The 13,429-nt window shown below is 49.4% G+C and overlaps 1 protein-coding gene across 1 annotated transcript; it reads left to right on the forward strand.

The window, feature by feature from the left end:
• The first annotated feature begins 288 nt into the window (after positions 1-288).
• Positions 289-1,535, forward strand: LOC122010715 (protein OPI10 homolog). Its single transcript, XM_042567209.1, has 3 exons — positions 289-310; positions 355-963; positions 1,452-1,535. The coding sequence occupies exons 1-2, from the start codon at positions 289-291 to the stop codon at positions 954-956; spliced, it is 624 nt and encodes a 207-aa protein (XP_042423143.1). The 3' UTR covers positions 957-963; positions 1,452-1,535.
• Positions 1,536-13,429: the final 11,894 nt, after the last annotated feature.

Raw genomic sequence — 13,429 nt, forward strand, 5'->3', positions numbered from 1 at the left:
GTCTTTGAGTATTTTACACCAGTTTTTCCAAAAACCGATGTCTATAAGCGTAGATTTTCGCTCATAGACATCGGTTTTTTAAGCTGATGTCTATGAGCGCCTTTTTTTCGTTAATAGACATCGATTTTAACAGCGATTTTTAAAACCCGGTGTTTATGATAAAATAAAATAATTTAATTTTCACACCAATACTTAGCCGACACCCTTCTTCGCATTTCGAGAAAGGAGAGGTGACGAGTTTGTTTTGTTTTCTAGGGTTTTAGAGTAGTAGCGGCGGAGGGAGGCAAGATGAAGACGACTAGGAGGAAAGGTGATACTAAGTTCCACCGATCCGATGAAGACGACTTTAAATAGTCATCAAAGAAAATGGAGAAGAACCTCGACTACAACGGAGCTTCCCCATGGACGGATCGACGTTCGCGCAGATCGACCCGCTCCACTGGATCCTTGACATGAATTCCCTTGTCAGCGATGCCTACCGCGACGTTAGAAAACTCTGTGTGTTTCTCCTCCCGGTTGCGGCTTCCTCCTTCCCACTCGGCAAGGCCCTCACCATCTACTTCCAACCCCTTGGTCATCCCTTCCTCTTTTGCGGCGCCGTCCACCCTGCACGCCCATCCGCTCTCCTCTCCCTCCCTTGGCCTGACCCTTCCGAAGAACCCCCCATTCCTGACCCTAACCCTAATCCCCTCCAACTCGCGCTCACCTCCGCCAAGATCGGCATCTCGGTCAAGGACCTCGCCTCCTTGCCACCTGTCGCTTACGCCGTTGCGGAGAAGAAGGTCAAGCGACTCGCTCTTAGGGTTGGCGAGAACCTCTTCAATTCCATGCAGTCCTTCTGCGGGATTGACGGAAGCCGGCTCGTCATGCCCATGGATATCCTTGACCGGTGGTTCAAGAAGTTCCAGGAGCGAGCCCGGAAGGATCCCAGTTACCTCAAAGATTTCGCCTTGTGACAGACAGGTGAATGCCCAATCCCAAAGGTGATGCTTTTTGCAAGGATCTCTTTCCTTGATGGTATCGCGTTTCATATTATATTTTGGTTGCATCTGATTTGCTTGAATTGTATGATACTTCTTCTTTTCATGCCTCTTCATTTTTATGTCTCTCTCAATTAATCCAGGCGGATGATCTTTGATGTCCACTTTAACCGCCCACAATGTGTTTGTTGATTGTCCCCAACCAACTATAAAGCGATTTTGACATTGTTTGAAGTGAAGTTCCCAAAAAGTGATAGGATCTCAAGATATTATATATGGCAGGAGAAATAAGCTAAATTTTTCAGTAATTATTCCATTTTGGATTTATTCATCTCATTGAAGTAGTCAACTAGAAAACGTTAACTACAACATGCATCAAGAAACACTAAAAGATATCATAGCTTTGTTGAACTCCATTTTGCTTCATCATGCTTTAGTTATTCAGATGGTACAGCTAATTTACTCCTTCAGCACACAGTTTTATGGAAGGTGGCTGGAAAACTAATCATGCCAAAACCAAAGGGCTCAACATCTGAGATTAAAAAAGCTTCGTCGTCTGGACTTAAGTGGTCCTTTTCTCCTGGGACTAACCTGCTATCAGGTGGTGCTGCAAAACTTGAAAAAGAATTTAGGAAAAAACTAAATGAGTTTTCCAAGGAACTTAGAACATTCAGAAGTGTTGACTTGTCAGGTTAGCACACTGAACTGAACTTGTTAGAATGTATCTACAGCAAGTGATTACAGTTGTTCACTCTATAACTGATTATTTCTAAATCTAATATATGGTAATGAATATGCTGAGATAACTTTTCAGGGGATTAAACTTACATTTACTTTACCAAGGTAATGGAATACTTGTAGATATTTAACAAATTCATGATTCTGTTAGGTCGTAACTTTGGTGATGATGGTCTATTTTTTCTTGCTGAAAGCCTTGGTTACAATCAGGTTAGTTCTTTTCCTTCCTTTTCCATAACCTTACTTTTTTTTCTTGTTCCTACTTGTAACTATTGCTGAACCAGACTCTTAAAGGTATGACATTACTAAAGCAAGACATTTAAGCATAACTTTTTTTAGTGTCGTTTAGCATCTCATTAGTTTTTTTCCAAGTCTCAGGCAGCAGAGGAAGTTGATTTTTCTGGCAATGGGATTACAACAGTTGGCCTAAAGGCACTTGATGGTGTTCTTCATACGAATACCATGCTTAAAACTCTGAACCTATCAGGAAATAATATTGGCGATGAAGGAGCTAAGGTAAGTCCATTTTTTATTTTTTATTTTACTAATTTTTATGTTTACGCCTATTCATCTAGAAATAAGCAATTTGATTCTGCTAGAAGTACAATAGTGTATTGGAATACAAGAAAAATTAAAGTTCATTATCATCATTAATTGATAATTTGATATTAGATGATTTCTTTGACGGTAAATGACAAAATCCTTTAATGATATTAGATAAATTTACAGTGGTTGATATAGTAGGAATTCACACAAAGTAATTAGCATACTCCTAATTGTAGTTGCTAAATGCAAATACCCTACTATGTTTAGCTAGTTCATTTGACTGTATTTATCTTAGTTTGTTTAGGTCGGTTTTCTGCACTATGTTTAGCTAGTTCTTCTCTGCTTCCAAGAAAAGAGTAGAGAAGAAAGAACTAGTGGTTCCTAAGTGGATCAATTTAGTCCCGTTAAGCTACGACACTTGTTAGATGTAAGTTAGGAACTTGTATGCCCATCTTTTAACTTCCTTTTACTAAACTAAATGCCCACATGAACAATCTTAAAACTTTTACAATGTCCTCAGATATACTCTTGTGGAGTGTTTGTTTCCATGGTAGGTTAAAATGTTGAACTTAAAATTTTCTACTTTATGATATGTTAGTTTTCCATTAGTAGTTCCGATTAGAGATGCAAATTGGGTAGTGTCAAAGGGTTACGCCATACTAGAAGCTTGCAGGGCAAATCTAATTCTCGAGCCGTACTACAACCATGCCAAACTGAGCATAGTGCGGAAAGTGACTTGGATGGATCTCTATCATGCCTAACCCAGACACATTCCATTGATTCCTCTCTTCTGGTTTAGATAAAGATTGTTTGGAATTGTATGAGATTGTATTTACCTGTCTCTAGATGATCATAGCGTTCCTGCCAAGAACTCACACGCTGCTCCTTCCACTTCAATCATGCTTGCTCCTGAGGATTGTTTGATGTCCAAATCACACATCAGTTTCCTCACTTTCAATGCATCCTCTGTTTTACCAGTAATCGCATACAACTTTTGCAGAGCTACATATACACTTTCCTCCGGTGGCTCAAGCTCAATGAGATGCCTCGCCACCACTACGCCCAACTCGTAATCACCATGAGCAAAGCATCCACCTAAAAGTGCACGCCAAGTAGAGGCATTTGTTTCGAAAAGCATGCTCTCAAGCATTGATCTCGCCTTATCGAGATACCCCCCACGAGAAAGAGCATCGACCAAGCATCCAACATGTTCTGCCTTTGGCTCAACTCCATAAACCGTCTTCATGCAATTGAAGCCGATGATAGTAGTGTCAATCATGCCTACATGGCTGCAAGCCATCAAAATTCCGATGAAGGTAATCCTATCTAGTCGCAATCTGAACTTGATCATCCGTGCAAACAGGGAAAGAGTAGCCATTCCACATCCATTTACAGCCAATCCACACAGACTTAAGACTTACACACAATTGTATTCTATATGACCTTATTCTTGGACAATCTTTCATGTTTTTTATGAAATTCCTAGATCTTTTACACTTTGTTTCTGGTGTCCTTACTCCTTACACCTTATTTCCATGTGAAATTTTATAGGGTTTTGCAAGTCTTGCTGGAGCACTAGTTGAGAATAAGGCAATTCGATCTATACATCTCAAGCTAATAAGACTTACACACACTTAGATTTTCTATCCATGCAGTTCTTTCTTGCAGATTTAATTTCTTCATCAGATCTGTTGACTTTCCGGTATTTATTGATTGTACTACTTCTCAGCAATTATGTAAAACTATATTTCTTCTGGTTTAGGAAAAATAGCACTTCTAGATATTGGCAACAATGAGATTGGCCCCAAAGGCGCCTTTAGCGTCACTGAGTATGTTAAGAAAACTAAGTCCTTGCTATGGCTGAATCTTTACATGAATGACATTGGCGATGAGGTGTGGTTATTGACTATTGTTGCTTTATGCTCTGTTGCTTCACTTCTGAAACATAAATTATCATCTAAGGTGCATGATCCGGCGGTAAGAATGGAGGACCCACAGATGGGGTCCCGTCCGAGCGGAACCATAGATTACCCAGCCAAAAGTTTGGGTTTCCGACGCCAAAGCAGAAGAACCGGAGCCGAATGGCCGAGCGGAGGTGTCCGTTCGGCCGGAATCGAATGGCCGAGCGGAGGTGTCCGCTCGGCCGGAATCGTGGCGAGGGAACAGTGGTTAGCCGAACGGCCTATTCGATCGGCTCGGGATATGATATGTCAGCAAAGGCATGATGATTAGACTGTACGCAAGATGACACTATTAAAGGCCCCACCATCACGTCACAGATAGGTTGATACAGTAGCAGTATGGTCTTATGGATGCCCTTCTGACAGGTCCACACCTAGGCATGGTCGAAAGCAGGTGATCGCTTCGATTGGTGTGCCCAGGCTCCTTCGAGAGGTCTATATAAGGCCTCCATTTCTTCAACCGGAGGTACACACAAGTCTCCATTTTCTAAGCCACTTTCTCATTCCTTCGCCTAACTTGAGCGTCGGAGGGCCGTCGCCGGGACACCCCCCCCCCCGGCTCGGTTTTGTTGCAGGTTCGCCGGAGCACTTGAGGATACAGCAGGGAGCGCCATATCCCCAGCGTCCATTGATACTGGTTCGGACAGGATCAATTTGGCGCCGTCTGTGGGAACGCACCTGCATCCGAGCAGAGGCAATGGACGAGGCTGGAAGACTACATACCGTGGCACTCTCACAAGAAGAGTTTGACGCTATAGTCGAGGCGAGGGCAGCCAAGGCAGTGGCGCAGCAAAAGGAGAAAGCACAGGCTGAACGAGCGCAACAGCAAACAACCTCGGCTTCAGCAGGCCGGGCGGCGCAACAGGAGGGTTCCCTCAGGCACTCTTCCGTACTCCCCCAGAAATCGCGCCCGCTCACGGGGAGCAAGGATCTTCATCCGATGAGCCTCCCGTTCGGGATCATAGGAAGGGCAAAGCTCCCCAAGCGAACGCACCACCCGAGCAGGTTCACCGACAGTTCTCTGAAGCCATACATCGGGATCCGTTACCAAAATACTATACACCACCGCCGATCGGAGCTTACAATGGGACGACTGACCCCGACGATCACTTGGGGAAGTTCGACAGCATCGCCACCTTGCATCAGTACTCCGATGGCGTAAAGTGCCTGGTATTTCTCACCACTCTATCGGAATCTACACATAGGTGGTTTCGGAGGCTACCGGACGGCTCTATCACTAGTTTCCCGGAGTTCCGAAAGGCATTTCTTCATCACTTTGCGAGCAGCCGACGTTATCAAAGGACAAGCGTCAGCCTGTTCACCATCAAACAAGAACCAAGAGAATCTCTCCGGGCGTATATACAGCGATTTAATCAGGTAGCGATGGACATCCCCACAGCCACCTCGGAGACAATGGTAAACGCCTTCACGCAAGGCCTCGCGGAAGGGGACTTCTTCCGCGCGCTCATTCGCAAACCGCCCAGAGACTACGACCACATGCTACACCGGGCGAATGAGTATATAAATGTGGAAGAGGCGGAGGCTGCCCGACGGAAGGAAACTCATGCCGAACGTCCGGCCCATGCCGAACGGAAGCACTCAGCCACCAAGAGGACCAAGAGTTGAGGCATCCCGGGCACATGCGAAGTCCCCGGTGGTCCAAGAGGTAGCGGCCGAGCGGCCAAAGATGAAGAAAAAGAGGGTATGGACCCCAATGTTTTGCTCTTTCCATAATATCGACTCCCACAACACCCGCGACTGTCGGGGCCTGCCTTCAATCACCCATCCCGTACGACGGGTGGCTCACCCGACCGCCGGCAGCGGCATCAAGAGTCGGTCGGCGAACATATAGAAGATCTCCCGAACAGTGTTTCCCTCCAAGGCATGAAAATCGCTCTCGAAGGTCCAATGAGCGACCTAGGCAGTCCGCTCAGGAAGAGGAGAACAAAAACAACACCTCCCGGGGAGAAATCAATATTATTGCGGGTGGGCCGACCGGAGGAGATTCACACAGGCGAGGAAGGCCAGCGCCCGGCAGCTCAGAATCCATGAGGTGGGTTGCAGCCGAGAAAAGGCGAGCGGACCCGAGATCAGTTTCGGGCCCAAGGATCTTGAGGGAGTTGAAGTGCCGCATGATGATGCCCTTATCATCAAAGCGGTGATAGCCAACTACACCATCCACCGTATCTTCATTGACACTGGCAGCTCGGTCAACATCATCTTCAGAAAAGCCTTTGATCATCTACAAATCGATCAAGCCGAGCTGTTGCCCATGACAACCCCCCTTTACGGGTTTATGGGCAATGAGGTTCTTCCGGTCGGACAGGTAAGATTGGCTATCCCTTTAGGGGAAGAACCGCTCCGGAGAACGAGGACAACAAACTTTCTGGGGCGACCGGCGTTAAGTGAATTCCGAGCTGTTGTGTCGACGTTCTATCGAAGATCAAATTCGGTCGAGGACAAAATCGGTGAAGTGCGAGGAGATCAGTTAGCTGCTCGGAAATGCTATGTGGAAATGGTTCGAGCCGAATCCAGGGCTCCACGCCGAGGTACACGCCATAACCGAGAAACCTCCTGCTTTAATTTATGATGAAAAGGAGGAGGTTCAGATCCATCCGAGCCGATCGGAGGCTACAACCTTTATTGCCGCCGACCTGGAGGAAGAACAGAAAGAAGAAGTGGTTAAATGCCTCCAGATGAATCATGACGTCTTCGCTTGGTCGACGCATGAGCTGCCCGGTGTCTCCCCTAGCATAGCCCAACATAAGCTTCACGTTCGGCCGGACGCTCGGCCAGTAAAACAAAGGAGAAGAGATTTCAGCGCCGAGCAGAATATTATCATTCGAGCAGAGGTAGAAAGGCTCTTAGAGGCCGGCCACATACGGGAGGTTCAATTCCCAAGCTGGTTAGCAAATGTGGTGCTCGTCTCCAAGCCGGGCAACAAATGGAGGGTGTGCATCGACTTCAGAGATCTGAACAAAGCTTGCCCGAAGGATTTCTACCCTCTACCCCGAATCGACCAGCTCGTAGATTCTACAGTCGGATGCGAGCTTATATGTATGCTGGACGCCTACCAAGGCTATTATCAAGTGCCGCTCGCCCCGGAGGATCAGGAAAAAGTTAGCTTCGTTACACCGGACGGGACGTATTGCTATACGGTGATGCCGTTCGGACTGAAGAATGCCGGAGCAACATATCAAAGATTGATGAATAGGGTCTTCCGCGAGCAAATCGGACACAACCTGGAGGTCTATGTAGATGACATCCTCATCAAGTCCTTCCGAGCGGCCACTTTATGCGAAGATATGGAAGAAACCTTCCGTACACTCAGAAAATATGGGGTCAAGCTAAATCCTCATAAGTGTTTGTTTGGCGCCAAATGAGGACGTTTCTTGGGCTATATTGTGACCGAACGGGGTATTGAAGCTAATCCTAGCAAGGTGAAGGCTCTTCAGGACATGCCACCACCCAGAAACATGAGGGAAGTACAGAGGCTGACCGGTCGGATTACAGCGCTATCACGCTTCATCTCCAAGACTGCCGACCGGAGCCTTCCGTTCTTCAAAGTCCTTCGCAAAGCTACAAAGTTCCAATGGAATGAAGACTGCGATAGGACCTTTGAAGAACTAAAGACGTACTTAAATTCCCTACCTGTGCTGGCCAAGCCAGCTATCGGCGAACCGTTGCACATTTATTTATCCTCAACCGAGCAGGCTGTGGGATCAGCGTTAGTCCGGTCGGGAGGTGAGGAGCAACCTGTATATTTCCTTAGTCATATCTTGAAAGATGTTGAAACCCGCTACACCGGACTCGAGAAGTTGGCCTTTGCTCTGATCCTGGCCGCTCGGAGACTTCGTCCTTATTTCCTGGCGCACATGATTATCGTCAAGACCAATAGCCCGTTGGGACGAGTGCTTTTAAATCCAGAAGCTTCCGGACGGCTCATCAAATGGACAACTGAGCTAAGCGAATTTGATATCCAATATCAACCCCGCTCGGCTATCAAGGCACAAGCCTTAGCCGATTTTGTGACGGAGGTGCAGGACCCGGAACCCGAAGCTGTGTGGAAAGTGTTCGTGGATGGATCGTCCACTAGACACGGGAGCGGTATTGGCATAGTTTTGCTGTCCCCACAAGGAGAGCAGATGCAGCTCTCCGTCCGGCTAGATTACGAGCGACCAACAACGAAGCCCTTATTGCTGGATTGCAGGCCGCTCGGCACGTTGGAGCCGTCCGGGTCATCCTCTATTCAGATTCCCAGTTGGCTGCTCAGCAAATCTCGGGGATTTTCAAGATAAATAGTACAAGGCTCAAGCTCTACGTGGCAGCTATTGAAAAACTTAAGCTCAACTTTAGGGAGGTGATTATTCAGAAGATCCCCCGGGCGGAGAATCAAGTGGCGGATGAATTGGCCAAGCTGGCAAGCGCGTTATCCCCGGTCGGCTCTCAGAAGTCTATCGAGCAAGTATCTTTAGTAGCACATGTCGATCGGATGGAGGGCATCACATACCCGAGCGACTGGAGGACAACTATTGTGGAGTTTTTGCGCTCGGGAGCTACCCCCTCCGACCGGGAAGAAGCTCATTTACTGAAGAGAAGGGCTAGTCGGTTCACCCTCGTAGGAGATCAACTCTACAAGAAGGCCTTCTCCCGTCCGCTCCTAAAATGCGTCAGCTGGGAAGATGCCGAGTACATCCTTCGAGAAGTGCACCAAGGTTCGTGCGGTGGACATCCAGGCGGACGGTCGTTAACCAGGAAGATTTTGCTAGCCGGGTATTTTTGGCCAACACTTCAAAAGGATGCTGCCCGGACCGTTGCAAATTGTCTATCCTGTCAGAAGTATCACAACATGTCCCACCGACCGGCAGATGAGATGAAAGCATCAACTGTGGCCTGCCCGTTCGACCAATGGGGGATGGACATCGTGGGACCCTTCCCCATGGCTACCGGGCAGCGGAAGTTCTTATTGGTGGCGGTCGACTACTTCTCAAAATGGGTAGAAGCCGAGCCACTTGCAAAAATATCCGAGCAGATGGTTAAAAAGTTCATATGGCAAAATATCATCTGCCGCTTTGGCATCCCGAGACGACTCGTCTCCGACAACGGACGTCAATTCACTGGGAAGCTGCTCGGGAAGTGGTGCGAAAGTTATGGCATCGAGCAGCACTTCACATCGGTGGCATACCCCCAGAGTAACGGTCAGGCCGAGGTAACCAACCGAGAGATTCTCAGAATTTTACGGGCTCGGCTCGACCATGAAGGAGGCAGCTGGGTAGACGAGCTGCCGGGCGTCCTATGGGCTCTCCGCACGACACCAAAGGAGGGAACGAGCGTCACTCCATTTCACTTGGTATATGGAAGCGAAGCAGTCATCCCGATTGAAATTGGGGTGGAGTCCGTTCGGGTACAAAATTATGATGAAGATAACGCCGAACGGAGGAGCATGGAGCTAGACTTGGTCGAAGAGGAAAGAGCTAAAGCGTCCGTCCGGCTGATGGCGTACCGGCAACGTATGAAACAGAACTACAACCGGCGCGTGATCCCCAGAGCCTTTCAAGTAGGCGACCTAGTCTGGAAGAAAGTCAAGTCGGTCGGAGATGTCGGCAAGTTGGAAGCTCCCTGGGCAGGATCCTTTGAAGTGGTCGAGAAGCTCCGTTCGGGCGCTTATTACCTCAAGGATGCGGAAGGTCGGATACTGGATCGGCCATGGAGTGCAAATCACCTTCAGCCATATAGAGCTGGGTGATAGGTGCGCTTTTGCTCTATTTTGTGTAAATTCAAAATAGCTGTACTCCTTTTATCGCAGGAAACAAATTATTCCCAAGGCATTCTGTGTTCATAACCGAACGGTTGGTTATCCGAAGGCCCCGTGCCGTTCGGCCGGTGGTAAATTATCCGAGCCAAAGGCTCGAGTATCGAAGGCCCCGTACCATTCGGACGGAGGTATATTAGCCGAGCCAAAGGCTCAATTCCAAAGGCCCCGTGCCGCTCGGCCGGAGGTAAATTATCGGAGCCAAGCGCTCGACGACGAAGGCCCCGAGCTGCTCAGCCGGAGGTATATTGTACGAGCCAAAGGCTCATTTCCGAAGACCCTGTGCCGTTCGGCCAGGTAAACGTTGTCCAAATTAGGCTTATAAGCCCGACGAGCTCCGTCGTTAAAGATCGAGAGCCGCGCCGACCGGCTATAAACATCCGCGCCGACGAGCTCCGTCGTTAAAGATCGAGAGCCGCGCCGACCGGCTATAAATATCCGCGCCGACGAGCTCCGTCGTTAAAGATCGAGAGCCGCGCCGACCGGCTATAAATATCCGCGCCGACAAGCTCCGTCGTTAAGTCGCGCCGACCGGTTATAAATATCCGCGACGAGCTCCATCGTTAAAGATCGAGAGCTACGCCGATCGGCTATCCGAGCGGAAGACCGACGAGTTCCGTCGTTAAAGATTGAGAGCCGCTATATATATCCGCGCCGACGAGCTCCATCGTTAAAGATCGAGAGCCGCCGACCGGCTATAAATATCCGCCGACGAGCTCCGGCGTTAAAGATCGAGAGCCGCCGACCGACTATAAATATCCATGCCGACGAGCTCCGTCGTTAAAGATCGAGAGCCGCGCCGACCGGCTATAAATATCCGCGCCGACGAGCTCCGTCGTTAAAGATCGAGAGCCGCGCCGACCGGCTATAAATATCCGAGCGGAAGACCGACGAGCTCCGTCGTTAAAGATCGAGAGCCGCGCCGACCGGCTATAAATATCCGCGCCGACGAGCTCCGTCGTTAAAGATCGAGAGCCGCGCCGACCGGCTATAAATATCCGAGCGGAAGACTGACGAGCTCCGTCGTTAAAGATCGAGAGCCGCACCGACGAGCTCCGTCGTTAAAGATCGAGAGCCGCGCCGACCGACTATAAATATCCGCGCCGACGAGCTCCGTCGTTAAAGATCGAGAGTCGCGCCGACTGGCTATAAAAACCGAGCGGAAAACCGACGAGCACCATCGTTAAAAATCGAGAGTCGGTCCGGCGACTATAAATACCCCGGGCGGACGAACGAATATCAGAGAATAAGAAATCACGGAAACCACAAGTATTAAAACATTTAGGCCCGCTCGGGCGTTGGCCCTTCGATACTTGGCGTTTGTCGACTTCGCACTGGCTAGATACGTGCAGAGCGAGTAGGCCATCCCGCTCGGACTTTGTTTTATGGGTTAGGCTGATCGGCCACGTGACGGAGAACACTTAGAGCATGATTGATTCTAAGCATAAACGTTAAGCAAACAGAAGAATATTATGGATAATGATCAGGAAGACGCAAGCAAAGACATAATTGCATTAAAGGGAAAGCATGCCGGACGACAAGTACAAAAAGTTGCGCTGGGCGTAAGAAGCGCAAAAACAAGATAGAGACGAGGAACACTCTTCACTCGGGGTCTTCGAAGTTGAAGAAACCGTCCGGAATGTCGTCTATCATGGCCGCCAGATCGGAGGCGGGAATGTGCATTCCCGCAGGAAGGTGACCACCCTTCTTCAAGTAGGCCATAGTGACCTTAACGGCCTCGGCAAAGGTTGAAGAGACGTTGCCGCCAAATTTCATGCCGAACCTCTCCGAGCGGAGGTAATCTTGACGTGCAGCAGCCAGACAACTCGGCTCCCCTTCCTTGTACTTTCTGAGCGCCACCCGGGAGGCAATTAGTGAATCTTGAAGAACTTTCTGGTCCACCTCTACTTTAGTGCGTTCAGCTGAGCGCCCATCCCGTTCGGTAGTTAGTTGGGCTTCCAGCTCCTTAGATCGCTGATCTAGGGCTCGGACTTCAACTTTCATCTTGTCCAGATCAGCGATCGCCCGCTTCTTCCGGCTACTGGCGCGCTTCACGCCTTCGTCGTGTTTCTTCACCAAGCCTTCAAGTCGAGCCACCTCTGTAGCCAGGTCGGCGGCCTTCTTCTGTTCGGCCTCGCGGGCTTGTTTCTCCCGCTTGGCCGATGGACCCCCCGAGACTTGGAGCTTTTCCATAAGATCCTCCAGCTCGGCCAGCCGATGGCTAGTGGCGATTTGCTCAGCTCAATCAGAAACCAAACAATAGCAGCTGACCTACCTACCGAGTGGCTGCGCGGGATGCAGGGGTCGAACGCGGTGTTGCTGGGCCTGATCCTGGGCGGCATGATGGCGTTCGACATGGGCGGACCCATCAAGGTTATTTCATGAACGGGGCTTGATGGCCGATCGGCAGACAATAAATATTCCTCCGATGGGAATCGAAGGGTAGTCTTGATGGTCGGGTGGTCGGCCGGCGGTCACCTGTCCCGAGGACTCCCTATGGTTGAAGTTTCGCCCAACCGTAAGCGACGACGAGTCCGTGGAGGAGAGCCGGAGGGCTTGCGGTGGGCGAGGCCACGGGGTCCTGATCTGCGAGGCGTGCATATGGAGAAGCGATCTCGATCGGCGCTGTGGTTCACCCTCTGGGGGGAAGGCTGGACTCTCTTCGACGCTTCCGCCGAACTTCCAGTGGTGAATCTCCGGCCTGGGGACTCCCAGCTCGGCAGAGGAAACAGGATCCGCCTCAACCTTCGTTGAAGCGGGTTGGGTGACTTCTCGGACTGCGTCCCCCCTCTCCTGCATCTGCCGGGATAAGACCCCGCTCGGCGAGTTCTTTTTGGTAGCCGCCTCAATTTCCACGGCCCTCAATTTCAGATGATCGGTAGCCTTGGGGCGCCACATGACTTCAGCTGCGGTGGAAGAAATTAAAATCGGTTAGACAAAAAGCGAAGGAGTAAAGAGTCCTTACCCATGCGGTAGGGGAGATTGGCCCGAACGGAGATAATCCAAAATGTACAACACCCCTTGAGAAGCAACTGGTCGATATCGCTGACCGGACAAGCAATTTGCCGCATGAAGGTAGGCCGGAATTTGCCGAGCTCCTACTGGGTCAAGACAATGTCCGCCATTTGGTTCGAACGCTCGGGAAGTCGTATATAGAAGAAGAACTCCCTCCAGTGCTTGTTGGAGGTCGGCATGTTCTCAAAAAATTTGAAGCCTATTCTACTTTGGAAAATAAAAGTACCCAACTCGGATTGTTTGGGGTAGAAGAAGTAGTGGAATATTTTGGGGTCAAGTGGGATACTGTGCAGCCTAAAGAGGACGACAATCCCGCCTAAAGGAATTCGGCACGAGTTGGCCGAGCGGGATGCGGAAATAATTACAAACTTCCAAAA

Source organism: Zingiber officinale, chromosome 8A, assembly GCF_018446385.1.
Source record: "Zingiber officinale cultivar Zhangliang chromosome 8A, Zo_v1.1, whole genome shotgun sequence".
NCBI lineage: Eukaryota > Viridiplantae > Streptophyta > Magnoliopsida > Zingiberales > Zingiberaceae > Zingiber > Zingiber officinale.